At 32.1% G+C, this 26518-nt stretch overlaps 2 protein-coding genes and 1 long non-coding RNA gene across 10 annotated transcripts in view; 2 read left to right on the top strand and 1 right to left on the bottom strand.

Annotated features, from left to right (window-relative positions):
* Window positions 1–215: 215 nt before the first annotated feature.
* Cyp304a1 (Probable cytochrome P450 304a1) lies at window positions 216–15011 on the bottom strand. Of its 2 annotated transcripts, XM_088236815.1 has the most exons (9): window positions 14879–15011; window positions 10792–11037; window positions 9494–9657; window positions 8887–9159; window positions 7854–7980; window positions 5663–5843; window positions 2041–2158; window positions 1044–1185; window positions 216–498 (listed from the first exon to the last, which is right to left on the bottom strand). In XM_088236815.1, the coding sequence occupies exons 1-9, from the start codon at window positions 14973–14975 to the stop codon at window positions 329–331; spliced, it is 1518 nt and encodes a 505-aa protein (XP_088092941.1). In that variant the 5' UTR covers window positions 14976–15011; the 3' UTR covers window positions 216–328. The 2 variants fall into 2 exon arrangements, with proteins under 2 accessions (XP_088092941.1, XP_088092942.1); XM_088236816.1 differs by lacking the exons at window positions 216–498; window positions 1044–1185; window positions 2041–2158; window positions 5663–5843 and having other exon boundaries at window positions 7880–8034.
* Window positions 2377–15024, top strand: LOC148274662 (uncharacterized). 2 transcript variants are annotated; one of them, XR_015824241.1, is made up of 3 exons: window positions 2377–2802; window positions 8185–8352; window positions 13814–15024. It is a non-coding gene; the product is annotated as an uncharacterized LOC148274662 (long non-coding RNA). The 2 variants fall into 2 exon arrangements; XR_015824240.1 differs by lacking the exon at window positions 13814–15024 and adding an exon at window positions 8760–8862.
* Window positions 15025–17077: 2053 nt separating this feature from the next.
* The window catches only part of Lpt (Lost PHDs of trr), a 35205-nt gene continuing 25764 nt past the window's right edge, over window positions 17078–26518 (top strand). For all 6 annotated transcript variants that reach the window (XM_088236817.1, XM_088236818.1, XM_088236819.1 and 3 more), the window contains exons 1-9: window positions 17078–17243; window positions 17476–17563; window positions 17651–17873; window positions 19174–19311; window positions 21676–21942; window positions 22355–22643; window positions 23480–23594; window positions 24453–24569; window positions 25555–25730. In XM_088236817.1, coding sequence (XP_088092943.1) covers window positions 17476–17563; window positions 17651–17873; window positions 19174–19311; window positions 21676–21942; window positions 22355–22643; window positions 23480–23594; window positions 24453–24569; window positions 25555–25730 — 1413 coding nt within the window. In that variant the 5' untranslated portion in view covers window positions 17078–17243. The remainder of the gene's footprint in view (window positions 17244–17475; window positions 17564–17650; window positions 17874–19173; window positions 19312–21675; window positions 21943–22354; window positions 22644–23479; window positions 23595–24452; window positions 24570–25554; window positions 25731–26518) is intronic.

A 26518-nucleotide genomic window follows, 5' to 3' on the forward strand; every position in this document is an offset into this window, starting at 1 on the left:
TCATGTCCAAAATATGAACACCACCAGACTCTTATATTGCACTCCATAATCAACCCTCACGGGATTCTTCCTCGTAGAAGACCTCTCAAAAGATGAAAGGACAGCTAGGAATTCACCTTACAGGAGGAGCAACCCTTTGGAGAACATACCACATAAGTCTATGGCAAAGAAGAAGAAGAGATAGTGTTTTGTTTTTTAATGTTTATTTAAAATTCTTTCAAAATATAAATTTATTGAAAATCTCATGTCATTTGTTTTATAGTAAAAAATAAATAAATAGGTAATTATGTAATATATTTTTTATAATATTTTTAAAAAGATCAATGTTTTAATCTCTTTGAGTGAATTGGACATGAAAATTTTCCGGCATTGTAATAAGGCCTGGCCTTAACTCAGGCACAGATCCATGAATCTTGAAAGTGAAATTCTGAAAAAGACCTGCGGCTACCAAGAACATTGTCTGACGGGCAAATGTTTCTCCAGCACACAGCCTCTTACCTAGAAGAAATAAAAAAATGTTTAACATGAAAGCAATGAAATAATTTGAAGTAATTTTTATTGAGTAATGCAATTACCTTTAGATTATATCGCAATCGGTTTAAGTTACAGTCAATTATAATTTATTATATTTTACAAAAAACAAAGACAATAAAAAAATATTAAGTAAATTTGTATATTAATATATTATGTCAAATAATTAAGTGTTAAATTACCATAATTTAAAATTACTATCTTGTTTATTTTTTCAAATTATTTAGGTTTCTCAGAAAAAAATGTAATCTCAAAAAACATACATAAAATATTTTTACTCAAATGCCGAAGTGTCATAGTACTAAAAGTCATATAATATATTATAGTTCATAATAATATATTATAGTTTATAATTCTATGCAAATAACAATACGGTTTAAGTTTTCTGTACCTTAATAATCACTGAAAAAAAAAACTCCTTTTATATATCTACTCTTGCTTTACTAAAGTTTAAATTAAATAAGTTTCCAGTAATAGAATAAATGTTTAATTGATGTAAATGTGTTTATTACCAGCTCCAAAAGGAAGAGAGGGGTCCTTTTTTAAAAGAAATCCTTTGTCATCTAAAAACCTCTCAGGTCTAAAATTTTCAGGGTCCCCCCATATTTTAGGATCATTATGAAAGTCTAATAAATTTACGGACATCATTGTATCCTTAAAAAACATAATATTATCATATCATTATATATTTTTAAATATACTAAAAGGGTTTTTTTTATTTTGATATCTGAATAAATTTAAAACAGATATGGTGAAGATTAGTGCAAATTTATAGGTTGTTTTAGAAACTGCTGTCTACCTAAATTACATACTCTTATGAATACATTTATAAAGTTATTTTATTTTAGTGCCAGAGCATAAAAAGCATTTTTATGGCAATGTGTTTCCGTGGTACATGCAATTTATATTGAAAAGAGGAATCAAATTGAGGCATAATATATTTTTTTATTTATTTTATTACCTAATTTAAACTTCTGTGCAAAATTCTTAGCAGGTTTATAATGTATACCATTTTTTTCCAACCAACCAAAACCCAAACCATGTTATCTGATTATTAGCCTATATTATATAGTAAGATTACATCACCATACGACACTTAATTATTAATTATTGAAAATTAATGATTTCTCTGAAATTTATTGACAGAAAATTTGATGAGGACTAGTAAAATTTTGTGCTAATTATCATTAAAAAACTATTTAACCTCATTATCACAGATCAATTATTAATTATTAATTTAATATAGGGCAAATTTATGCCTAGTTGATTTATTTAAATTATAAACATAAAATATACAGTCATTCAAGGTCTATAGATAGCCGAGCCGGACCTACCAGAGGTTGAAACCTTCAGTTGGAACAGAGAACCAGACCAAACCAGCTTACAAGGGAGGGGAGAATAATAAATACGCTTGTAATAATTTACAAACATGTAAATTTACATTCCTTTTCACTAAGTGTCGGGATGGTAGATCCCGTTAAATCCGGCGCTGATAAGATAGGTAGGTACCTTTGGTATGCTGTAACCTTGGAATTCCGTGTCAACTTGGGCACGATGAGGAAGTCCTAACGGAACGAGAGTGACATATCTCATGAGTTCTCTAAGACTTGCTTCTAAAAATGGTAACCTGTAAATACCAAACAATATGTTCTTTTACTTCAATTAGAATTACTCGTTTCTTTTTAATAACTATTTAAATATTTATTTTATTTTATTGACTATTTATGCAAGCTTAAAAAAATATCGTTTCTCTGATCCGAATTGCCAAAAGTGTAACTTTACCGCTTTTCTCTATTTTAAAATCATATAAACGTAATTATGATAGTTTACTTATTTAATACACGGTGCATCAATGAAGGCCAACAAATAAAGCAAAAATTGTACTATACTGGTAATATGTAGGTAAATTAGAACCAGATAAGGTACTTCACTATTCTGTATAAATAGAATAATAATGATAAATTAATAGAAAAAATCTCAGTTGTCAAACATAGTACTTATAAATATAAAAACATTCTATGATAAAAACCATAGAATTATAATTCTATGATAAAAACATAGCCATCACATCACACTATCTTATTTGGTTATAGCAAAAAATGTTTTTGTAAATACACACACGTACTATAGAGATAGAGATTTCTTTCCATGACTAATATTTCCCTCTGCTTGCTTATCTCATGCTTATCAGTTCAATTTGCAGACTTACAGAGTATACGCAGTTAATATTTTTCAGATACATGGTCATGAATCATTATTGATAGCTCAGGGGTCAGTGAGATCATGCTAAATTGTTGAATATTTATTTTATTTTTAAAACTAATATGTGTAATTTATATTATGGGTTGGCAACCTTTGATTGAAAGTGGGTTAAATATTTTATGTTAGGATTAGTGCGCCATATGTCACTACGGTATACCTACAATATTTGTGGATGTTTCACAGGCAACACATCGAATTTTACACAGTGGTGTGAAATGTGGCCACTGAAACCAGCCGATGACTGGTCATAAGCCCTGTAAATGCCTAGACTTTCATATTGTCTTCTCAAAAATGTTTTCCCTCTCTGTTAACTTACAAATTACAATATTTGTGTACGAATATTTTAGTTTTAAAAATAAAACACTAAAAACATATTTTGATGACATTTACTGTCTTGTAGTCGATAAAATAAATAAGATTTTTGTGGATGTATTTGTAGTAGTATTATTGCTTCTAAATATGAATGATAACCGAGAACAATGTTTGTTTTTTGGTTATTTAAAATTGAAAAGGTTTTCTCACAAATGTATGTAGGTACTACCAAATATTTGCCGAGCAAACCTTTTAAACTCCTTATAGTTTTCAAAAGGCAAACTCCCATAGAAATCCACCAAGAGTTTTTTCCTTAAAATCCATTTTAAGTGTCATATCACTTGGTAAATCTATCCAGTTGATTTGCAAATTGCCCGATAGATTGTCAATATGCACTGCGGAGGCGTTTTCAAAAATCTTAATTTTGCATGAGATCTTTTTAAAATCTTTTGTATTGCATATCAGTTTGTTTTTTCCCTGTAAGTGTGTATTGAGCAAATTCCATTTCTGTAGATTCCGTTTTCTGCCAGTCAAATTAGGTTAAAACTCAAGATCTATAATCCATTGGTTGTTAGAAAGTTTGTGTATTGCCTTTCCCCTTCATCTCCATGAAGTTACAAATTTATTTCCTCAAATCAAAAAAAAAATTGAAGAATGGCTTAGCCATCTCATGTTACTATGTTCAGCTTCCTCATTTTCAAAAAAATTTTGGAACTGGTGCTGGAGAAAGCCCACTTTTTCTTATAAAACTAATATTAGATACAACAGTATCCATTATTTTTTTCCACCAGACAAAACCTTGCAGCACAATGCTTCTTGATGGATAATACAGTGAAATATAAATGTAACTTCAGATCCAGACTCTCGCAGTTTGCTGTTGACTCTTTTTTTATTATGGCCGCTAATCTTTTTCCCATCGTCTGTGGTGATGCTGGTTAATTAATTCCAGCTAAAATCCGCATGAAACCAGAGCTTGGCCCAAGAGGTAAAATAAATCCTCTCCTGCTGTAGTTTCTTTGGGACTGCACATTTTTAATAGTTCCTCATAAACAGCAAAGTTTTCCTCAATTCCTCAGACAGATATAAGGAATGAGAAAGTTCAGCGGAAATTGGATACAAAAAATGATTTCTTACACGCGGTAAAAATTAGAGCATTAATTTGTAATTCAAAGTTTCTCTAAAATGAATGAAATAATTAATAAAAAATATTTTAACAATAATGAACTACTTTAAAAATATTTTAACAATAATGAACTACTTTAAAAGCCCCATGGGCGTCAACAGAAAGAAAAATAAAAAAATTAAATAAAAAAAATAAATGACGTCCCATGTTCTTCTAAATTAGAGTAGTGTGATAGATTTCTAGTTTCTGGAAAGCCAACCCCACTAGTGACGTCACATGCAGAGTAATTAAAAAATACATCTTCATCTTTCCCTTTCCTCACCTAATGGCGCATAGGGCACTGCATTGATACACAAATCGCAGCGTGTCTTGATCATTTTTGTCACATGAAGGTAAGATGATCAGTCTTACATTTCAGATACCATTCCAGGGATTATGAAATATTCTAGTGTAAAAACAAATTTTTAAATAAATATTTCATGCCTACCATGTCGGGAATTGAACCCGAGACCTTTTGCATGGTAGGCAAATGCACCACAAGGCCAACTATTAAATTGAAAAAAACAAATCATAAAAAAATCGTAGTAATGTTAATGGATACATAAAAATAAAATAAATATCTTTTGGCTTAGTTTGAAAGTCTATTAACATATGAAAAAAATATAAAAAACTACTGAACCTCCTCACTGTGCCGTATCCGATGTGATTCAACCTTTTGACCTTTTTTCATTGTGAGAGAGAAGGAAGTATGTTAAACCCTGTGCTTTATCCCCGAGCTGTTCATGTTAGCTAGCACTCAAGTTTTCATATTGGGTGCAAATTCTAGTAGAGAGACTATCATTTTCAAACTTTTTCTTCTGTTCCGGAATATTTCTTCCCCGATAACTAAGATACGCTTTTTTATGAGTTCAGTTACATGCGTTGCGGCGAGAATCTTGCCGGCCGTTGGTTGCTGACAGTTGATTTATATTATAGATATGGATTAAATCTTTTAAAATGGCTTAAAATACAAGAAAATTAGTGAAACAATTTTTTACATCTTTTGTTTATTAGTCTATTCTAATTGAACATTTTATAATAGGTAATACAATCAAATTTTATTATCAAGTACTTGTTATTATTCAATTGTTATTCTCAATTGTGTGCAGTTTGATTTAAGTTTTTTGGTAAAGAAATATGTTAAAATTGATAATAAATTGTGTTGTGATAGTGTCATGGACTCGCATATTATAGGTCTGAGGTACGAACCCTCCTTTAACACAACTTCTTATCATTTTCTAATACAGTATATAGCAACTGTGCAACTGTGGCACCAAAATGAGTAAATCATAAAAGAATGCATTAAAAAAATAAAATGTTATCTAGTTTCTATAAAATTATTTATTTTACGAAATGTAATGGGTAATGGCTAATGGATTAAGATTTCTATTATACCTTTCTCTATCGTTGAGATTTGGTAATCGACCTCTTCCGACCACAGAATCTAATTCTTCTTGAATACGAACTTGGACATCCATTCTGACCATCAGCTCTCTTATGAATAAAGCTAGTGTGACAGTATTAGCTGATGCAGATGGAAAAAGAAAGTCTACTCCCACAAGTGCCAATTGATCATCTAAAAATAAAAATGAACATATTTTAAAATAAATAAAATTTGAAATTGTATGAACCATGGTGTAGTCCAGTGGCGTGCGTTCCATAAAGGCACATAAGCAGTGCCTACCCTACTAGAATTTCATTAAAATAATAGCAAAAAATAATATCAAAAATATTAGTAGCTATTTTTAAAATTTGAAAAACGCGCCAGAGATAATTCGGTTAAGTAATATATTGTACCGATCAGCGCGCCGCTATCGGCATGGGTCGGGAAAAGCACGAACTACAAATGCCTTTTTCTTCCATATGAACATAACGCGATGCGGGAACGAAATGTGTATGTGTGGGTTTTATTTCAGTAGTAATTACGCGTGTATGTGTAAGCTAGTAGGCAGTGCTTTTTGAATGTTGGTAGGTACATTATTTTAGAAAGAACAAACGAATACGTTACTGACATCTAGCGTTTTTTTCGATTATTATTTAATAAAAGACAGTCATGTCGAATAAATAACCTCAAATTGGTTTCTGTTATAATTATATAATCGAGAGTATTTTTGTTTCGCGTTTATTAAAAAAAAAAAAAAGGTAATTTTTTGGAACTTATTGATTTGCTAGCTAAATATGTCGGTATCTTGGAAAATCACTTGCAATTATCTAGTAGTGCGTTTACGAGAATATCAAATAGAGCCCAAAATGATTTAATTTCGAGTGTAGAAACCGTAATAAACGAAAACATAAAAATATTTAAAGGAAGGATTTCGTAGCAATATATTATTTAAATTATATTAAAAATAAGAAATATATCATATAAATTTAGCAATTATTTGGATATTTGATGTAGCTTAGGTAACTTAAATATTAACTACCTACAGCATAGCAGAGATAATGTAGAACTATTACTCAGCATAGTGATTCAAACTAATGTGACTAGTAAAGGAAACTGTTTGGTAAGATTGATTAGGTACTTATACTATATAAAACGTACTTTTTTTCTACTGCCTACCCTAGTTGAAAACTCTGTGCATGCGACTGGTGTAGTTGTATTATGTATTGAGAGTACAAATTAGTTTGTTCCTTTTTTTCGTGGTTAAAAATGCATTTATTTCAAAACAAAAACCAAAAAGTGTTGTCCTTCGCTGGCTACTACTTTTCCCACCTATCAGGCTATTTTCAAATTCCATGTTGAAAAAAAATCTTATCTTTTGAGGGGATCCAAAGAAGGAGCCAATTTTAGATTTTTCCAAAAGAAGTAAACCGGTGACTTGTCAAATCGTGTTTCATCCATCGGAACAACCAGCAATCAGAAGGAGCAATGTCGGGCGAATACGGCGCTGCGGTAAAATATTCCAATTGAGCATTTCCAAATATTTTTTTATGACTTTTGCAATATGAGGTCCAGCGTTATCATATCTTTGCTTGTATTCTGGCTGTTTTTCTCATAATGCACGGCTCAAATGTAGCCTGCACCGATCGCCTGTAATGGAATCGCCAGGTTATAGCAGCTCAAAGTATACAAAACCCTTTTGGTCCCACCAGATACACAGCATGACCTTCAAACCGTGAATATTCGACTTTGGTGTTGATGTTGAGGTCGATGGCAACGATTGACCAGGCATAGCGTAGTATTTTTTTCTTTGTGAGGTTGTCATAGAATATCAATTTCTCATCCCCGGTCACAATTCAATGTAAAAAAACCCTTTCTTTGTTGCCTTTGAATCAACTGCTCGCAATTAAAAAAACGCTTTTTAACGTCTCTCGGTTTCAGTTCATAAGGCACCCAATTACCTTGCTTGTGAATCATTCCCATGGATTTCAATCGTATAGAAACTGCTTGTTGCGTAACTCTAATGATTCTGCAAGCTCCTTTTCCAGGATTTGATGAAACATCCATAACTGCCAGAGCCATCTTTTGAAAACGGACCAAACTAATTTGTACACCTCTAGATACATAAAATACCAAAAAAACAAGTATTCAATAAAAATTCATAACACATTTATTTCATTGAATCAGTAAATTATACATTTTTACCTGAAAATGTAGATGGTTTCTCAATATTTTCTTCTTCTCTGTCTTTGTTGATTTTTCTGATATATTTATCAAAAAAATGTTGATCATATTCATCGGCAAAGTGAGTTTTGCAATCTTCTAGAAGATCCTAAATAAAGGTAATATGAATAACATATTAGACTTATAATTTTCACCTTTTGCGCTGAAAGCATTAAGAAATCACGGTAATGAAAATTAATTGTTTGATTATATTATTTTATTGATTATATAGTTTAATTTTATACTGTACATTATAAATTTTGTTATGAATGTAGACATAAACTATAATTAATAAGTAATATTTTGTGTACAGCGAAACTATGGCTAAAAGACAAGAAGCTTAAATTGAATCATGGCTTCATGAACCGGACAACACGAAAAAATATTTAGAGGATTCGAGTTCTAATAATGAGCAAGATTTTTTCGGGGAGTAAGAAGAGCAGATGACGTTAATGAGGCACCTCCACCTAGTCAATAGCAGGTAAGCGATTTTGATGAGGGCGTTCACAGTACCCTTTGGTCAAAGAAGGCATAGAGAAATAACTCTCTAGCATAACATTGTATTTGTACCACCCACCTAAGGCGTTAGCTTGATAAAAAAACATTGAGCAATACTGTTTATCTCCATCTCTTGTTTGTTGTTCCACACTGGCCTCTAAAAATTTATTATGTGTAATTTGCTTTTTTTAAATGATTACGTAAGAGAATTTTATTTTGTATTTTAATTTAAATTTAAATACAATAAAATTTTGTTATAATTTCAATAAAAAATACATTTAAAACATTTATAAATATCCTGAAATCAAATTCGAAAGAGGCGGGACTACCCTAGGGTAAATAACCAGTACAAAGTTTTCCCAGCCAGTACATTGATATCATCTGTTTCAGAAAATCACTGGAGGTTACATATTGAATACTGAAAATATAAAATATTGGTAATTTATCATTTACAATGTCTGAAGTTTAAGTAACAATGTCTCGTCAAATATATTTTTTTTAAATTGAAATAACATACCCTGATGAATTTTAACAGTATATGGCTGCTGGAACACAGCGGTGCATATCCACTTGATTCTGGGGCAAAATGTCTAATCCATGGAGTAAACGCAAGGGCACCACCCAGATCATCTGCAGACTGTTGAAACAGTACAGTAGCCCTGCCCACTTCTCGAAGTCTTTCATTCCATTGTTTTCCTAAAGCTCTTCCAATCATTACACCCAAGTAGGAGTTTATGAGTGGTACAAATAATGCATCAGGTAATTGCATTGTATTACCTTTTACAACACTCTGCAAAATATAAGTAATCAAATTAACATCAAAATAAAAATATGTAATTATTTAATGATTTATATTTATTACGGTTTTAAATAATTTTTAATAAAGACTTGAATTAGTTCTCGCTGTTTCCCGACAGTGTTATCTTAGCCTTTTTGCACCGAGCAATTCTACAAACAACTTCATTGTGAAGCTCACCATTAATTAGGCTTGAAATGACGGTATATGTTATTGGATTTTAGTAGGGTAGTAGTAGTAGGGTAGTTGGGTTCTCCTTTGTCATGTGTTTTATGCAACGCCTCAAAGAATTGGTATTTTAAAAGCATTATAATAATTTTAAAAAAACCTGCTCAAAGGTGGGATTTTTAAGTAGTTCTATCAACTGTAAAATTTCATCAGATATAACTTGTTCTAGTCTAGAACAACGCCGGCCGAATCCCCAGTCTCTCATGTATCGCAATGAAAATCTTCGTTGCTCGTGCCAGTATAAACCATCGGTAAAGAATATTCCTGAAAATCGCATATTTTGATAACACATCACAAATTAATTATACGTATCAAAAATCAAAGCAATATTGGCAATTGACATTTAAAAGAGGAAGTTTTAAATAGTAGGTATATGCATTAGTACCTATTTGTGGTTCTTATTAGAGGTATATGAAATATATTCAATCACCATGTTACTCATTCAAATGATTTATAAAAAAAAAAACTCACATAAACCTTTAGAAAAAAAGAGGTTGAAACAAACGTTAAATTGGAACATAATCTTTTAAGTAGTATTTAAAAAGTTTGTGCAGAAAATATAAATCGATTACTCTATTTTTAGTTAGTTCAAATGTTTGTAGTCAAAAGAGTAGGAGTTTTTGAAATGAACAAATTACAACAGAGATGGAGAACATTTTAGGGAAGTAAATATGGAAGCATAGGGATATACAGAGATTATGACCTGTCATTTACTGGTTTAAGGTGAATGTTGAACACACTGTGTAACATTCACCTAACATTCACCCATAGAATTATTCTTAATTATGGGTGAATGTTACACTGTGTGAAGTGACCACTCGAACCATCCAATGACAGGTCATAAGCCCTGTAAATGCCTAGACTTCCCATTCCTTCCCTAATATGTTCTCCATTTGTGTTGTAATTTGTTCATTTTAATATTTATGTATTTTTTAATTTCATACAAGAAAATTCAATCAGAATTTTAAAAATATTTATTTTTACAATAAGTTTCTAGCATGAGCCCTTATAGGCAAATATTTATATCGATAGATATAAACAAATATTATATTTATAATTTTTTTTTACTCATATCTGTATTGGATTCGATTAGACACAACATTAATACCAACCAATAATAATTAGGTAGTGACATGCTCCCTGGTCCCTAACCTTTGATATCAGCTCGCATGTGTATTATAGTACAGAAGAAAGATAATATATTGTATTTGAACTTTGACTATTTGTGGCAAAAAATGCTTAAACAATGCATATAGGTATCATAAGAAAATATTTTAATAAAAATACTGCATTTTCTTTATTTTTGGTAAGCATTTAAAATACAAGAATACGGAACTTCACTTTGCAGCTTGAAATTTTTAAACTAGCTAAATAACATATATGTATTCATTTAGCTACCTAGTTTCTTTCCTTCAGCTCTTAGAGTACTAAGTATGGTATCAATTCTACCATCAAACTCTTGCTTTGTTAAAACTTCCTTGACAGCCTGCCCATGTGCTACTACTGTAAGAATGTCACCTAGATAGAGTCCAACCAAAGGACTTCTGTACCAGCGTGACATCCAACTGAGAGCTCGTGCTGGGAACTTGTAGTCCAGAGCCAGCAGCAACCAATAACTGCCCCATATTGGTAAACGAGGAGGACCTGAAAGAGTTATATATATTTTGAAATGGAATTACATCAACACATCAAAGGTCATTATTTTGTCCTAGTCAACATTGCAAAAAATAAATACTGTATTTTCAGATGATGAAAATAAATATTAAGTGTTTAGTTGATGATTCAATATCACAGGCCTTAAAAAATAATATTTTGACGAAAATTTTTACCTCTAGAATATAATGTAAAATAACACCGTAAAATTAATATTTAAAGCACTAACTTTGTGGTTATTCATTATAATTCATTTTTATTAAAATAACATTATTGAGAATAAGCGTCATGAAAGAGTCTTGGTGGTCAACAGTAGGTTAGGTAGCAGCGGATAGACTGACGTCAATAAAGTGTATCTAAGAAATACTGCATACATACTCTATCCTGCAAATTTTTCTGCCGGCCTCCCTGTGGCAGCCACAAGGCAATGCAGTATTACTGTAGCAAACAACAGCGGGTAAAGGCGAGTCTTTGACGCCTCAAAACCGAACTCCACTAGACTAAGGAAAGGAAAACTCCGACACTAAAACCGGGTTGAGCCGACCCTCAGGGCCCCTATAGCCCAGGCTTCGAAAGCGCGGGACCAATCATCCAGTCTCTTTAAAACATCCCGATTACGAAAACATCACCCCCCCAGCCTCGAACCCAAAATGACTACGGAAACTGACCTGGCACATCCCTACCAGAAAATGATAGACATATTCTCTCCAACAAATCAACCCTCCACATAGGGACCTACAAGATTTCAATTTGGACATTTCAGGTTTAAGTGAAATGAGCCGGAAAGGGGTGGGTAAAAAGATATTGGATGGGTGCACACATCTGTACTCTAGCCAGGACCGATACCATCGCCAAGGAGTTGCAATACTTATGTCGGAGAAGGTATCTCGCTGCCTTGTAAAGTGTGAACCAATCTCGGAACGACTGATATGTGCTACTTTCAAGAATCCCGATAGCTCCATCACTGTCTTTTAATGTTATGCAATACTATTTCATTGACAAATCAATGCCACAGAGGATGCAGACGCCTCTGCTAATAACAACTTTTATGATTTGCTTCACTCTACATTATCTCAGTTACCCAGAAGAGATTGTGTAGTTGTCATTGGTGACTTCAATGCTAGGATGGGGAATTTTTCCATAGTAGGACCATGTTCTAAATGCTACTAATGAAAATAGTGTGAAACTTATAGACTTGGCTACTCTAAATAAGTTCACCATTGGTGGTACTATCTTTCCTCAGAAGTACACATGGACCTCACCAGACATCTCAATGCGTACGGTATTTCTCCTAAGATTATTGCTGCTATAAAGGTGCTCTGCGTAGACTGTAATTGTTGTATGAGAATCGGTAGCTATTTGACTGATTAGTTCGGGAATTCCACTGGAGTGAGGCAACGCTGCGTCCTTGCACTGTTCCTATTCATCATATTGATGTATTTTATCTTATGCAAATCAATGTTACCTGATCGAGGCATAGAAGTGAACTCCCCCTAAAATTGTGCTATTTGGAGTGCGCAGACAGTTCTTCTTGAAAAGTGATCATCAGGAAATTGTTGACAAACTGCAGAAAAACTCCGGTTGTCTTGGCCTTAATATTATAATACCAAAAAGACCCAGATTATGTGCAACAAATCCTGTCCTGACCCTGATCAGCCTCTCTATAATAATGGGTGGAAAATCGAGAAAGTTGACAGCTTTAAATACTTGGGAGTTTACCTAACTGAGGATGGTAGCATGCATAAAGAGCTTGCAACACACTTAGGAATTGTTGGAGCAACTTTTAGCATTTTAAAAATTTAAAAATTTTATTTTAATAGTATAATTATACATTTTTACAATTGAAATTTTTTTTCACTTGTTATATTTTTACTAAAACTAAAATCCCACCAAGCTACTTTCTGTAGCTTGTTGGTGAAGATTATATTTATACTAACTTAATAATTTTATTTACATTTATAAAAACAATGAATAACAGATAAAAATGAACAGCCGGAAAGATCAGAATAAACATGTATATAAATTTATTTTTTAAATACAAGAAAATGTATGAAAAATTAAAATATTTACACCTAAGCTACTATTCATATATAAACTTTTGATCGAGTAGCCACTCTCTTATTTTGTTCTTGTTACAATGTGAGTTAAATTTAAGTTCTTTTAGTAATAAATTAAAAATTCTGGGTACTAAATATTTGAGAGTTCTATTTCCATACTTATAACATACTTTTGGTACTACCAAGCCATCGTTAGACGTGAAGTGTGTATTATGGTTATGTTTGAGAGGAAACTTGAATGTATTACTATTAAATTGTTTCAAAAGTTATGCATATTATCTGGAATTCTAGTCAATACTCAGTCAAATTAAAGTTCAATATAATACAATCTTAAAGGAATATAATCCATTTTAAAGAGAATTTTCAACAGAAAAAAAATATTTGAGAAAATTGTACTAAATTGCATAATTTAAAACAAAACAAATAATTTTGATATACCTAATCGAGTATGGTTTTTGTTTCATGTGAAATAAAATACCAAAATAATAATAATAAATTAAGTAAAATGGGTTTTGGTGGTAAATTTCTAAAGTGGTTAAATAGTTAGTTGGATGATAGGCAGTTAATTGTTAAAGCGAAGCCTTTTTTCTTATTCTTTTAAGGCTACCAGTGGTGTCCCTCAAGGTTCTCATTTGAGTCCGGTGCTTTTTTTACTTTTTATTAACGATATCACAAAAAAATTTCAAAAAAATGTTATTTACTATTTGCAGATGACCTAAAAATCCATAAAGAGATAAAAACTTATGAGGATTGCCTTTCTTTTCAACAGAACCTGAATTCTCTGGATGAGTGGTGAAGAAAATAAAATGTACTTGAACATAAAAAAATGTCGGATCATTCATTTTCATCAAATAAAAAAATCGATTATTTTTTGTTACCGTATTGACAGTGATAATCTCTCTACAGTATCAGTGATAAAGAATCTCGGGGTATTTTTTGATCAAAAATTGTCTTTTGTATATCATATCAATGAAAATTCAAGCAAGGCATTAAAAATGTTGGGCTTTATTTTGAGAAACACAAAAAATTTCAAGTTCATCCGATTATTAAAAATATTATACTGTTCTCTTGTAAGAAGTTATTTAGATTTTAATTCATCAATATGGTCACCCTGCTATAATGCTCACTTCACAACACTTTCTGAAAGAAGAACTATTAATGATCTCTTGTACTGTATAAAATTGTAAACTTTCTTTTTGACGTACCAAAAATACTGGAGTACTTTATTGTTTCATTGCTCCAGTACTTCTTCCAACCAACAAAACTATTCATTGATACCGAGACTGCATAGGTTCATTTTTATTGCCTTATACTTGTTTTTTATTTTTTACAATTATATAAAATTGCATTGTAGTATTGGCAAATAAGCATTTCATACATACATATTTTTATTTCTTCTTTTTTCGCGATAATATATGCTTGCTTGATTATTAATTTAACTTAAATTTTTATTTCTTGCTTACCGTATCACTTAATTTGCTTTACAGAATTTATTTCATAAGTTATATCTTTGATTTTTTTGTTTATATGCTTACTGTTTTTCTTGCATACCTTTGTTATTTTTGTTTTTTTTTAACTTTGTATAACTTTTTATTATATCCTTTCCAACTAATTTCACACATTTTTTCTGTATATTCTGTGTTTATTCTTTGGTATGTTAGCATGTATTTTTATTTTTTGTAAATTCCCTTTGGGTGTTAATGAACAGAATAAATAAATACCTATCTCACAATTGCATATGTATAGGTAGACATAAAAATAATGTAGGTACTTACCTGGTGGGAAGTTTTTAGGCTTAGTGAATGAAAACTTATAAAACGAATATGCAAGTAAAATTACAATGATATTTATTAATGTTAAATATACGACCATGTTGAAGGCTTCGGTAAAGCGATCAGCTCTTTTGAATCAATATAGTATTAATGATCCATGCAGTTATTATTGTAACAATACAATTAATTATTATCACAAGAAATAGATAATGTGTAAGAATAATATAATTACTTTAATTCGATAATTTAAAATTATCATTACCAATAAATTTTCCCCACACCCAGGCATGTAAAGTATATCATAGTTATAAATTCTTGACTCAAGTGTGTAAAATTTATATGATTTAAAACGATGTTTATTTTTACCTTTTACCATCAAATTTGGTAATAGTTTTTTTAGAAAAAAATATGCACATGTTAGGTATTTAAAAATAAATATAATGAGAACTTTGTTGTCATCAATCTCAAATGAAATGGAGGATAGAAAACTCTGAATACATGTTTTCCAGAAACATGATTATGATAATTTAGAAAATGATTCCTAATAACTCAATAATGTTCAAAATAATTTTTAATTTATATACCTACAAAAAATCAATATATGTGTATAAAATTGCACGCGTTTCATTTGAGTTTTAAAAAGTTATTGCAAAATTTTCTGGATTTTATAATATAGCTCAACTGTACAAAATATATGTTTTAATGTTATATAGATAGTTTGATAGATTGATTGATTTAACTAGGGCAAAAAGCATCAGTTGCTTCAGTAAAAGTACATTTAAAAAACGTATATTGAACATATATACAGATATATTGTTTTAACACACTTTACAACATAGGATACAGAAAATTAAAAATATAAAATAATAAAAGCCGAAAATTAATATTATCTGTGCGACATGATGACTGTACATTTAGTTTATATAGACATTTTAACAGAATTTTACGTTGACAGACATTTTAACAGAAAAGGAAAACCTTTTTGAGAAGATAATTAATTGCTAAGACTAAACATTTACAAGTTGTCAATTTTTTTAAAGCATAAAATATTTTTTTAATTTAGACAGATGGGTTAAATCACGGACGTATTTGTAACTTCCACATGGGGGATATTCTAGAAAAAAATGTTCAAAATGCTCGATGCAAAAAATGTATTCTGCTACCATTTTTGAGGTCCTGTGTTCGATTCCTAGCAGGGTGGACGTAAAATATTGATTTGAAAGGTTGTTCAAACTGCAATATTTCATTGTTTATAGACTGGCGTCTGAAGAATAAAACTAAAAACCGTAGCTTCTTGTAACAAAATACCAAAATGCGGGAATGATAATGATGGGAACAAATAGTATTGGATCCCTATGGACCTTGTTTTTTTAATAATCTCGTCTTATTAAGGTAGAGGTAAAAAATTCACAGTAATTACCTATGGAGCTTTCAAAATTCATAATATACACTTTTTCGATGCAGAGGGGGAGGGGGGGGGGGTTGAACTCCGTTAATCACCCCCTTATATACGTCTTTGGGCTAAATAATTCGTTTTATGTCTTTAGTCATTTGTACGCCAATCGTGAAATAAAATATTTTGTATTTAATAAAATAAATAGAACAACTTTGTTTTTAACCACTAATTTTTATTTTTCACCGACTAGTTTCAAAGTTAACAAGCTTCTTTGTCAAAACAAAGTTGTTCTTTTTATTTTATTATAATGAATAACCACAAAGTTAGTGCTTCAAATATAAACTTTATATTTTGTATTTATTTCAAATTCATAAAAATGATTCTTTTTACAATTAACAATAGGTAATAGTCAAATATTTTAATAAAATATTTCGATTTAAGACAATAATGTGATAATGGCAGCATTAACTGGTATTACGAACGCATTTTTAGCGTGGAATAAGTGCGTATTTATGCAATAAATACGCACTATACCGCGCTATGAATGCGTTAAGTTTAACCTTGATGGTTTCTTTAATAAGTTTAGCTTCAATAATTACATGATGGGCGTTCATAGTAGCAGCCTTGTAAGCTCATGGTACCCTCGACTACTTTATACTTTTATAAAACAAATTCTTTCTGACGAATTTTCGTAGCTAACAAAAAATTTAGCAAAAGGTTATATGTTGCCCTTAAAAAAAAACCTACGTAAGTACTGCAAGAATATTGAGATTCCATACATGTATTTTTTGCACTGGTATTGTTTCGTTCAAGCATCATCAGAGAGTTGGCTGCCGATTTTTTAGTTTTTTTTGATGTGATATTTTCTGTTTTTGGATTTGCCGTTAGGATGGAATTTTCGTATTTTTGTTTGAAGTCTCTGATTTTTGGATTTTATAAATAATATATTCTACGGTAAAAATACTTAATGGGGTGAGTAAAGTGAATTTTAAAACAAGTTAGGTTGTCGCAACTTGACATTCATAATGGCGGTCAGTCATTAATTTTTACCTTTTGGTTCGTGTATGAGAAATATTGACGTATTTTGAGCAAAACGCAGCGTTCGGCGGAGTTATATCAAAACTGCGTAGTGTTACGAGTGATATTGAATTTGAATTCTGTTTCGTTTTGATATGTTTGACCAAGGTGGGGTTGCGCATTTCAGATGGATTTAGGTGATGAAGCCCTTTTGGATATGGACCTTCTGGCCGATGAAGGGTCGGACGATGAAGGAGACGCGCCAGTATCGTCCGGTGAGTGTAAATTTGTCTCTCACGGTAACCTTTGCAGCCCGATATTTGAGTGGAGTGTTTGTTTTAACCTTCAACTGTCATATTCAGGCCCCGCGTCCACGCCGACGTCTTCCACCTCGTCCCCTCCACAGGGCGTGGAGGAGCCGCCGTCTCCCCACGGGCTTTGGGGCGCCGCCATGTTCGGGGGCATGGGGGCCTTCGGGAGCTCGAGCCCGGCGTTCGGAAGGCTGGCGTACTCGGCTAGAAGGGGTCCTGGCAGGCCCAGGAAAGAAGGAATGAAGCCTTCCCGCGATGGGAAAGTAGTGAAAAAGCAAGTCGATGCATACTTACAATAATTTTGTAATAGGTTTATTTTAATTCAGTTCATGACAATTTTAATATTGCTTAAAATTGTTGTTGGAAGGTGGCCTTGATGTGTTGAATTACTAAAATGGTAGTATTTAAATTATATATTTTTAAAATTCCTTTCTTAAACAAAATTACATCTAGCTTATTAATATAAACATAAATTAACTTAAGCATGTGTGGATGATTTAAATAAAAACTTCAAAATACTCAATAATATTTGTGTTGGAACATGCCTTGTGTACCTCAACTTTGCATATTCAATCTTGAAATCCATTTCTTTAAGTACGTTTTTAATAATTAAACATATTATATGAAAAAAAGAAATGTGCAATTTATAAAATAAGTGACTCGATGTTTACACAAATAGGGTTTTTCTTCTTCTTTATTATCTTAAATAAGTTGTAAAATAATTGTGTTCTAAGCCAGTTATTGTAAATTACCTACTAATCAATTAGCTCTTGTTAAAATGTATCATATTATAAACTGCACATAGGCTCCATAAATAATTAATTATTCAAATGCCGGTTTGTGAACTTTGAAACTTAATGTTAATGGATACACTCAGTTCCTTTTTACTAACACTAAAATGTCAGTTGAATCTGAAAATATTATAATAATTAATATTGAAACATATTTATAATAGGTACTGTAAAAACACATATGAAATTAAGCATGTCTACAAATAATTAACAGTCATTTGAATGAAAGTTTGCTGTTTTGTAGTACTTAGAATTTTCATTTCTTGTTGATCTTGCAATATAAGTATCTAGTTATAGTAATAACGCACAAATTTCTCGATTATATTACTCGGCAAGTAATTTGAGAAGCCGTTAGATAAAATTTTACTTCACTTGCGACTATTGAAATTTTAGTAAGTAAGCCATTTTGTTGTTTAAAAATCGATGATAATTGTAATTTATTTATACAATATATATTTCGTTTTAAAATGCGCTGTGCAAATATTCTATTATTTCAGTAGTAGCCATCTTTATTTAATTATACATATGTGTATCATGCAAAACATTTTAAATTTTTGGTATGTGATAGGTTGTTCCATGTTATTGAAACAATATGGGCATTTTAAAACTTTGTTTTAGTCATGTGTTACTCTAATTTTATAAAAATTAAAAATTATTTTCTTATATAATGTGGCAGTAATTGAATCTGTTAAATTTGGTGTGAATTTAATTTCCTATGTATGTAAAAACGAACGCTGTGCCTTCTTTCTGATGAAGTATTAACGTTGATTTGTTTTATTGTAGGTATCGTACTAATTTAAATACAATGCGGGGTTTCAAAAAGCACCGAGGGAGTCGAGAAGATAGCTTAGAAGATCTATTTGATGATAATGAATTGCTAATGTGTGCTCCAGAGGAACCTCCCTATTTTCCTGAAAAATGGTAAGAATATTCTTTTTAATTTTACACTCTATATATTACCTTATTTTCCCTAGTTCAATGTGTGAAGTTTTGAGTTTGATTTCCCCAGAAATATTTCATTTTCCGTGAAGTGACAACTGATGTATAAAACATGTTGCTTTCGTGTAATAATGTTAGAGATATATAGCAATTATTGATGTATACCATGCAGCGCCCAAGGAAGAGAATGAAATTAAAAAAATCATACCTATAATCTAAATATGAAGTTGTTTCTACAATTTTTTGAGCCAACACGGTCAGTCTAATGTCATTTTCAAAATAAACTATGGGGCTTTGAAATATCGATATCTGTTAAAGAATTAGTTTTCTGCGTTCAATATTTTCTTAATCTCAATCAATAAACAACTGCAGTATCGCCATTACTAATATCCGCAAATAATTGTGTTTATTAGTAGCATTTACTCAATATTACAATTCATAGAAGCCTAAACTACACCTGTGCACCAAATAGTAGAATATAGAGGGTATAGTACCCGTAGAATATAGAGGGCATAGTACCCGTTTTAAAGGCCGACTAGCTTTATGTTGTTGATATCAAGACATGCGCTTTTGGATTATTGATACTTATTTGACCATTTGATTTATCACCAAGAAAAAAATATTACCAAACTAGACTCAAAAGACATCCTTGATAGTTAATCATGATTTTGAACAAAAAATAAATTCATCCTTGTGTAAACCAAGTGAAGACAAATCTTACTTCATAGTTTTTAAATTTTTTTTATTATTAATTTGCCATATAAAGTATTTTTTATACAAAATAAAATTAAGAGAACTCTCTAGGGAAATTTGTTCTAAGGAGGACTGTAGTGTTTAGCAAAGGAGGCGGTCCACTCCGGGGATCCTGCCTATAGTAATTTACTACCACTAGGTGATTTCCTTGTTATGACGAAGGAGAAGCAACTTCGCACATGGCAAGAATATTGGGTAGCCTCCTCCCAAGCCAAGGGTAAACATCTTTTCCAACTGAAACCAAATGTAACAGAAAAGCCTTGGTTTTCCAAAGTGATTCTGAACAAGTTTGAGACATCCTCCATATGCAGAATGCGCATTGGGCACTGCTGCAATGGTTCTCACCTGTTCAGAATCCATGTCAGGGACTCTGCCATTTGCGAATGTCAGCTAGATGAGGAAGATTTAAACCATATTATTTTTGGATGCCCCATAAATGATTGTTATCCTGATTTCCTATCCGACCTCTCTGATATTAATATCCCATTCCCTATTCATATTCTAACTCTCCTGTCCCCACCCAATAAACGTGTATTTAAAATCTTATGTAAATATCTAGTTGTAAATGGTGTAAAGTTGTAAATATGTTTTATTATTATATGTATATATTATATTAAATACTAACATAATTAACTTGTACATATTATATTACTAAAACATGTGTATATATGTAAAAAACAAAAATACTCGACACTGGCCAGAACACCCGAATTGAGATGTGAAAAGGCCATGAAAAAACGAAGGGGAAGAAGACTGTAGTATTCAATTTTAAAAAAAAGTATATATTCAACATAAGTTTTTATATGATCAAGTTGAATATTATTTAAAACTGTATACTCGTATGTTAAAATTATGTTGACTATGTTAAAATCATAAATACAGTTTTGAACCAAAATCTAAACAACAACAACAAACCATCACGCCGTTTCTCCGTAGGGGTAGGCAGAGAGGATAGAACACCATAACACTATCTTGGCATACAGACCTCGCTTCCTCTACATTCATACATCTTCTCATGCACGCACGCCGATTATTCCTACTTTTGACATGTCCATCTTCAAGTATTTGATGGACTTGATCGTGCCATGTCTTTCTCGGTCTTCCTCGTTTTCTGCATCCATCAACATTTGCATCGTAGATCCTTTTAGCCGTTCTTTCGCTGTCCATTCGCTCTACATGTCCAAACCAACGCAGCACCCCTTTCTTAATTCTGTCAATAATGCATGTCTCAGCCTTACACACTTCACGGATCTCGACATTTGTGTACCTATCATGCATCGTTTTACCACACATTCGCCTGAGGGATCGCATTTCGACAGCATTCAACCTACTTTCATCATTATTTTTCCAATTCCATACTTCGCTCCCATACATTAGAGTTGGAACTAGAACTCCGTTGTGAACTGCTAGTTTAGCCTCCTGCGATAAAAATTTGTTTGCCAAAGTAGATTTTAGTGCACCGTTCACCCTGTTCCCGGCACTCACCCTCCTTTCAATATCTATCTAACCAAAATCTATCTTAACCTAAAAATAAAATTCTTAGGAAGGGATATAACTATCTGTATTATAAGACTGAATTATTTTGCTGTGCAGGCCTGGCAAACTATGCGCTTTGTGCAATCTCAGCGAGCGTAGTCAACTAGCGCAGGGGGAAATGTTGCGGGTGGCATGCGGAGTGTTCGCTGCGCCCTCCGCCCCTGTGCCTCTCATCTCGTCGCCGCCCCTCACCGCCGTGCCACTGCCCCCTCCGGTCCCCCCGCCTCCTTCGCCACTGGACTCGCCCTCGACTCCCAGTTCGCTAGTCCCTCTAGCCCCACCTGTCCCCACTTCCCGGAGACAGAAAAACATCAATAAGTGCAAGTAAGTCAAGTAAGATTTGTAGAAAATATTCATTATTTCTCAACATGCTTGGAAACACCATTTTACTGCTTACAAAAGCTAGATCATGGTAAGAAATATATCTTAGAGAAAAACAGAATTATTGTTCGTTTAAATCGGATTTTAAAATGAATAATTTTACTTCTCATTTAGTTGCACCTGTTTATGTGCAGATTTTTTAAATACCTTATATCTACATGCCCACTGTGCATAGGGCATGCTATTTGTAGGCGAAGTTAATTCACATATGCAATAAAAAAATTAAGATAATACAAAATTATTTTATGGTCTGTAATATAGTCTCACTTTGTTCATGTTTAGGAAATTTAATATAAAGACATTGCACAAACTAGGAGGTATAATTATTATTTGATGTTCCAAATGACTTTTTCAGAACACCGTCATGTAACCCAGAACACACAGATGAGCTATCAATAATAGGCCACATCGAGAGTACTAACTTAGCTGGGGTAGCAGAAGAAGGATTCCTTTATGTACATAAGCAATGCTTGGAATGGAGTCCACCCGTAGAACCCAAGGGTGATCTGTTAGAGCCTCCTTTAGATAAAGATTTAGACAATATTCAACAGGAGTGTGACGAGGCTGTGAAAGCCCTTGTTTCTGCGGCTCTACAAAGAAAGTGTTCATTTTGCATGAGATTCGGTGCTAGCATCACTTGTAAGGTATGTATTGTCTTACTTCAGTAATTATAATGCTAAGCTTGATAATTCATGTAATAAAAAAAAAACATCACAATATTACTATATACACTAGCAACACTAAGCTTAAGTGTTGTACATCTAATGCACTGTGTTTTAATTATACTTTAAAAAAAAAGAAAAAGAAATGTTTGTGTTGGTTTTTAAACTCATTAACCAAACGTGCACCGATAACTTTTCCGGGAGGGCTATCCTCCACTATTGCTCCACAACTCGGTTTGTCAGGAAGCTCTTTCTGGCGTTGAATATGAAGGAGGTAGTGTTTAATTTAAATGAATGATCTCTTCTCTGAGGTGGCGGTCATTATTCAGAGTGAACATAATGAATATTTCACTCAAATTCCAAGTTGTACTGCACATTTAAAAAAAAAATATGTAGGTTTATATCATACATGTTGAGACTCATTTGTTATCGTATTTTTTCCACAATTCCCATGAATTTCATTAAGGTTATGGAAATTTCATAAAAATAATTGCAAATTTTTACCATGGCAAAAAAACAATATTGCCAAATCTAAATTTCATATCCATGGTCTATTTTAAAATCATTTAACCCTTTCCTTGTGTTCAAAATTGACATTTTATTTAATAGTTTAAACAGTTATTTTGTAAGTGACCATGAATATATAGACTCTATGCTTGATGAATACTTTAGTTACAAACCTTTTTGATAATAAATTACTCGCATATGCTGCCAGCACCGCATAGTATTGCTGTCATGGGCGCTCACAGACGTATGTGAGCACCACAGTGAATGGGTTAATTATTCAGCGGTGTAAGGATATATTTATTATTTTTCAGATGAGTTGTTCCAGTTTATTTCATTACCCGTGTGTGCTAGCCTCCGGTGGATTCCAAGAATTACCGGAACATGATTCTTTCTGCAAAGATCATGTATACCAAGTGCCTATTGTGTGTAAGTAATTTCTCTGACTCATCTAAGTATACCAAGTGCCTATTGTGTGTAAGTAATTTCTCTGACTCATCTAAGACTTATTCTTTCTCTAGGAACATTGACTATGTTTACAAATCTTCGTATACGCGTGCTGAATTTGGATATACTTAAAATATTAATAAAACACAAAGTCTCAAAAAGAAATATTTTCAGATTAGTAGATGAAATAATTCGAATGAGTGTCGCTTGTACCATTAAGGTTTAACTTAAATTCTTCAGGAAATCAACAGATGGCGCTTGAGAATTTTGAAATGGCCTTATGGATGCCCAAACAGTAAAAAATTATATGGAGGTTCTAATATAACCAAAAGAGTGAATGTTTTTTATTTATTTATTAATAACATTTTACATACATCTATACGGGACAAAGACACAGTTTGTTGTGACACAATCAGGAACGACCCATGCCTGTGAACTTGCCCTGATTTGTTAGAAAATCCGTGTTGAGTCGGGGGCATTGCTTTGTGTGTAAATTGATCACTTAAACTAGTCAATGACAGGTCATAAAGCATGTCTAGACTTTTATGATATTACCTTAAGAATTTCTGTCAGTCGTTTGGTTTGATTAATGATCAAAGTAACATTATTTTTTAAAGCTTTCCTAATGTGAAATATTTGTTTACTTTTAATACTTTATTATTTATATGTAAGATTTTAACTCCTGTATCTTTATTAGTCACAATTAAAATTGATTAGGTGATCTGTGAATTCGGAGAAATTGTTATTGTGAAGACACCTCATATGTTCTTTAACACGAATATCAAGAAATTTTGATTTAAAGAATATCGCATCAAGAAGTCACGATTTTTTGATCCCCAGGTCCTGAAGTGGAGTGTCATACTTGTTGTCTGGTGGGAGATATGGCCAACCTCATGACTTGCTGCGTGTGTAATGCCCACCACCATGGAACATGTGTTGGACTTTCTCAATTACCAGGTAAGCCTTTCTCACACCATCACATACTGGCGGTTCTCTTTTAACCCTTTCAAACCAGATGTTCAATTAAATATGTACCAACTTTATTGTATTATGTTAACCTTTATTTCTTTTTTTGTTTATCTTTTTTTCAACCTTTATTTAAATTTCTCTTTTTCATCTACACTTTCATAACATTTTTTGTTTTTACGATTTATATGATTTCTTGTTATCTATGCTTTGTTAGTTTACATTTTCTAAATTGCAATTTATTTGTTACTATATATTTATATACAGTGCATTAAAATGTAAATAAGCCTATGCTGATGTGTTAGTGGCTGACGATGAACTGAGTAAACATACTAATTTAGTTTGTGTTAGTAGGCACACTAGAATATTTTATTTAAAAATGATCTGTCACAATAATCAAGTTTTATTGAAAATTTGAATGGACTGTACATACTTAATGATGTACGTCCAACATCGTGTCCTTCCGGAAGGCGCTTCCGGAGGAACAGCCCGGGAGAACGGGCTCCGCCACCAGGACACATTTTATGGTACGAATTGTATAACTGAATGAGAGTCGTCCTACTGGCAGTACTATGCCCCACACCTGACTACGTGTTTTCTCCATTTTGTTATTTTTAAAAAAGTAGCCTTTTCACGTACGCGGATGCCATATCTTATGCTCATAGAAACATTATTCAAAAACTCGCTAAGAAAGTAAGAGACGCACCACATATAAAAAAAAAATGTGTCCTGTTTGCAGATCCAAAAATCACTCTGCACGTTTTATTGTTAATTTGAAACTATCAGATAACATGCTAGTTCTCAAAAGTATTAGTTGAAACCTTTATTTGAATCTGGCGAGTTACATGCTGGTTTTATTTTAATTGTAATTTTACTTTACTGCTTTGCAAACTTGCTCGGGTTGCTTGCTTACTTACAAAATGGTGTTTAAAAATAAATAAATGTACGAATGATTCACTCCCGTACTTTGTTCCAGGTGTTCGAGCAGGCTGGACCTGCAAGCAGTGCCGAGTGTGTCAGGTCTGCCACAACACGGGACCAGAGCAGGGGGAGGCGAGATCGGTGGCATGTGAACAGTGCGACAAGTTGTACCACGCCTCGTGTATACGACCCATCATGACCACAATACCTAAATACGGATGGAAATGCAAGGTACTATTTTTACTTTACTTTAAATAATCACGTACTACCCTAAAATAACATTAAAGACAAAATATTGACAAAAATCTTACCTCAAAGTAAACTTTCATTTATTTACTTATAAACAGTTTATTACACATTTTTTTGATAAGTAAGTCCCAACTCCATGGGACCAAGTACTGTGTTCAGTTGGGACGAATAATTAGTTAACACAGACATACAAGGATATCACCACAAATATTATATAAGATCAGAAACATATTTATTATGATTGTTTTTTTTTTTTTTTTAATAAGCTGTTTTTTGCGTTAACTATTTTAATTATTTTTATACTTTACAAAAATAATAAGTTGCCTCTAGAACTTTTTGTATGTTTATATTTAACATTTTGGAGACTAAAGCTGTTATTTTTGGATTTGGATCAGAACAACGGTTATTATTTGGATAGGGATAATTTATTATTAGATTTTAACCCTTTAGGTGCTACTAGCAAGATATCTCACATGGTATAGTGTAACATGAACATTTGCATGTAAATATTTAGAATATGTTTTACTGCCAATTTGACACACTGCCTAACCATTCCACTTTTGATTCCGCACGATATTCTCTAGCAAAACTTATCCCCATTGACGGTATATTTATTTCTCAAAAGCATTCCAAAATCTATTAAATTTGTCTATAAAATGATCTAGGATTATAAAAAAAAAGTTTTACACTACAAATATTTATTTTAAATCATGAAATATTGCACACATACATATACGCGCATATTTTTATGTGTGCTCTAATAATAGCAT

This window comes from Micrasema longulum, unplaced genomic scaffold (genome assembly GCF_059751315.1).
Source record: "Micrasema longulum isolate JH-2025_06_02 unplaced genomic scaffold, ASM5975131v1 h1tg001610l, whole genome shotgun sequence".
NCBI lineage: Eukaryota > Metazoa > Arthropoda > Insecta > Trichoptera > Brachycentridae > Micrasema > Micrasema longulum.

Coding starts and splice junctions, on each gene's coding strand:
- Cyp304a1 (XM_088236815.1), bottom strand. CDS start 14,975: ATGGTCGTATATTTAACATTAATAAATATCATTGTAATTTTACTTGCA. Junction 2,159..5,662: donor AATCTCAACGATAGAGAAAG/GTATAATAGAAA, acceptor TGGTATTTACAG/GTTACCATTTTTAGAAGCAA. Junction 1,186..2,040: donor AAGGTTACAGCATACCAAAG/GTACCTACCTAT, acceptor ATGTTTTTTAAG/GATACAATGATGTCCGTAAA.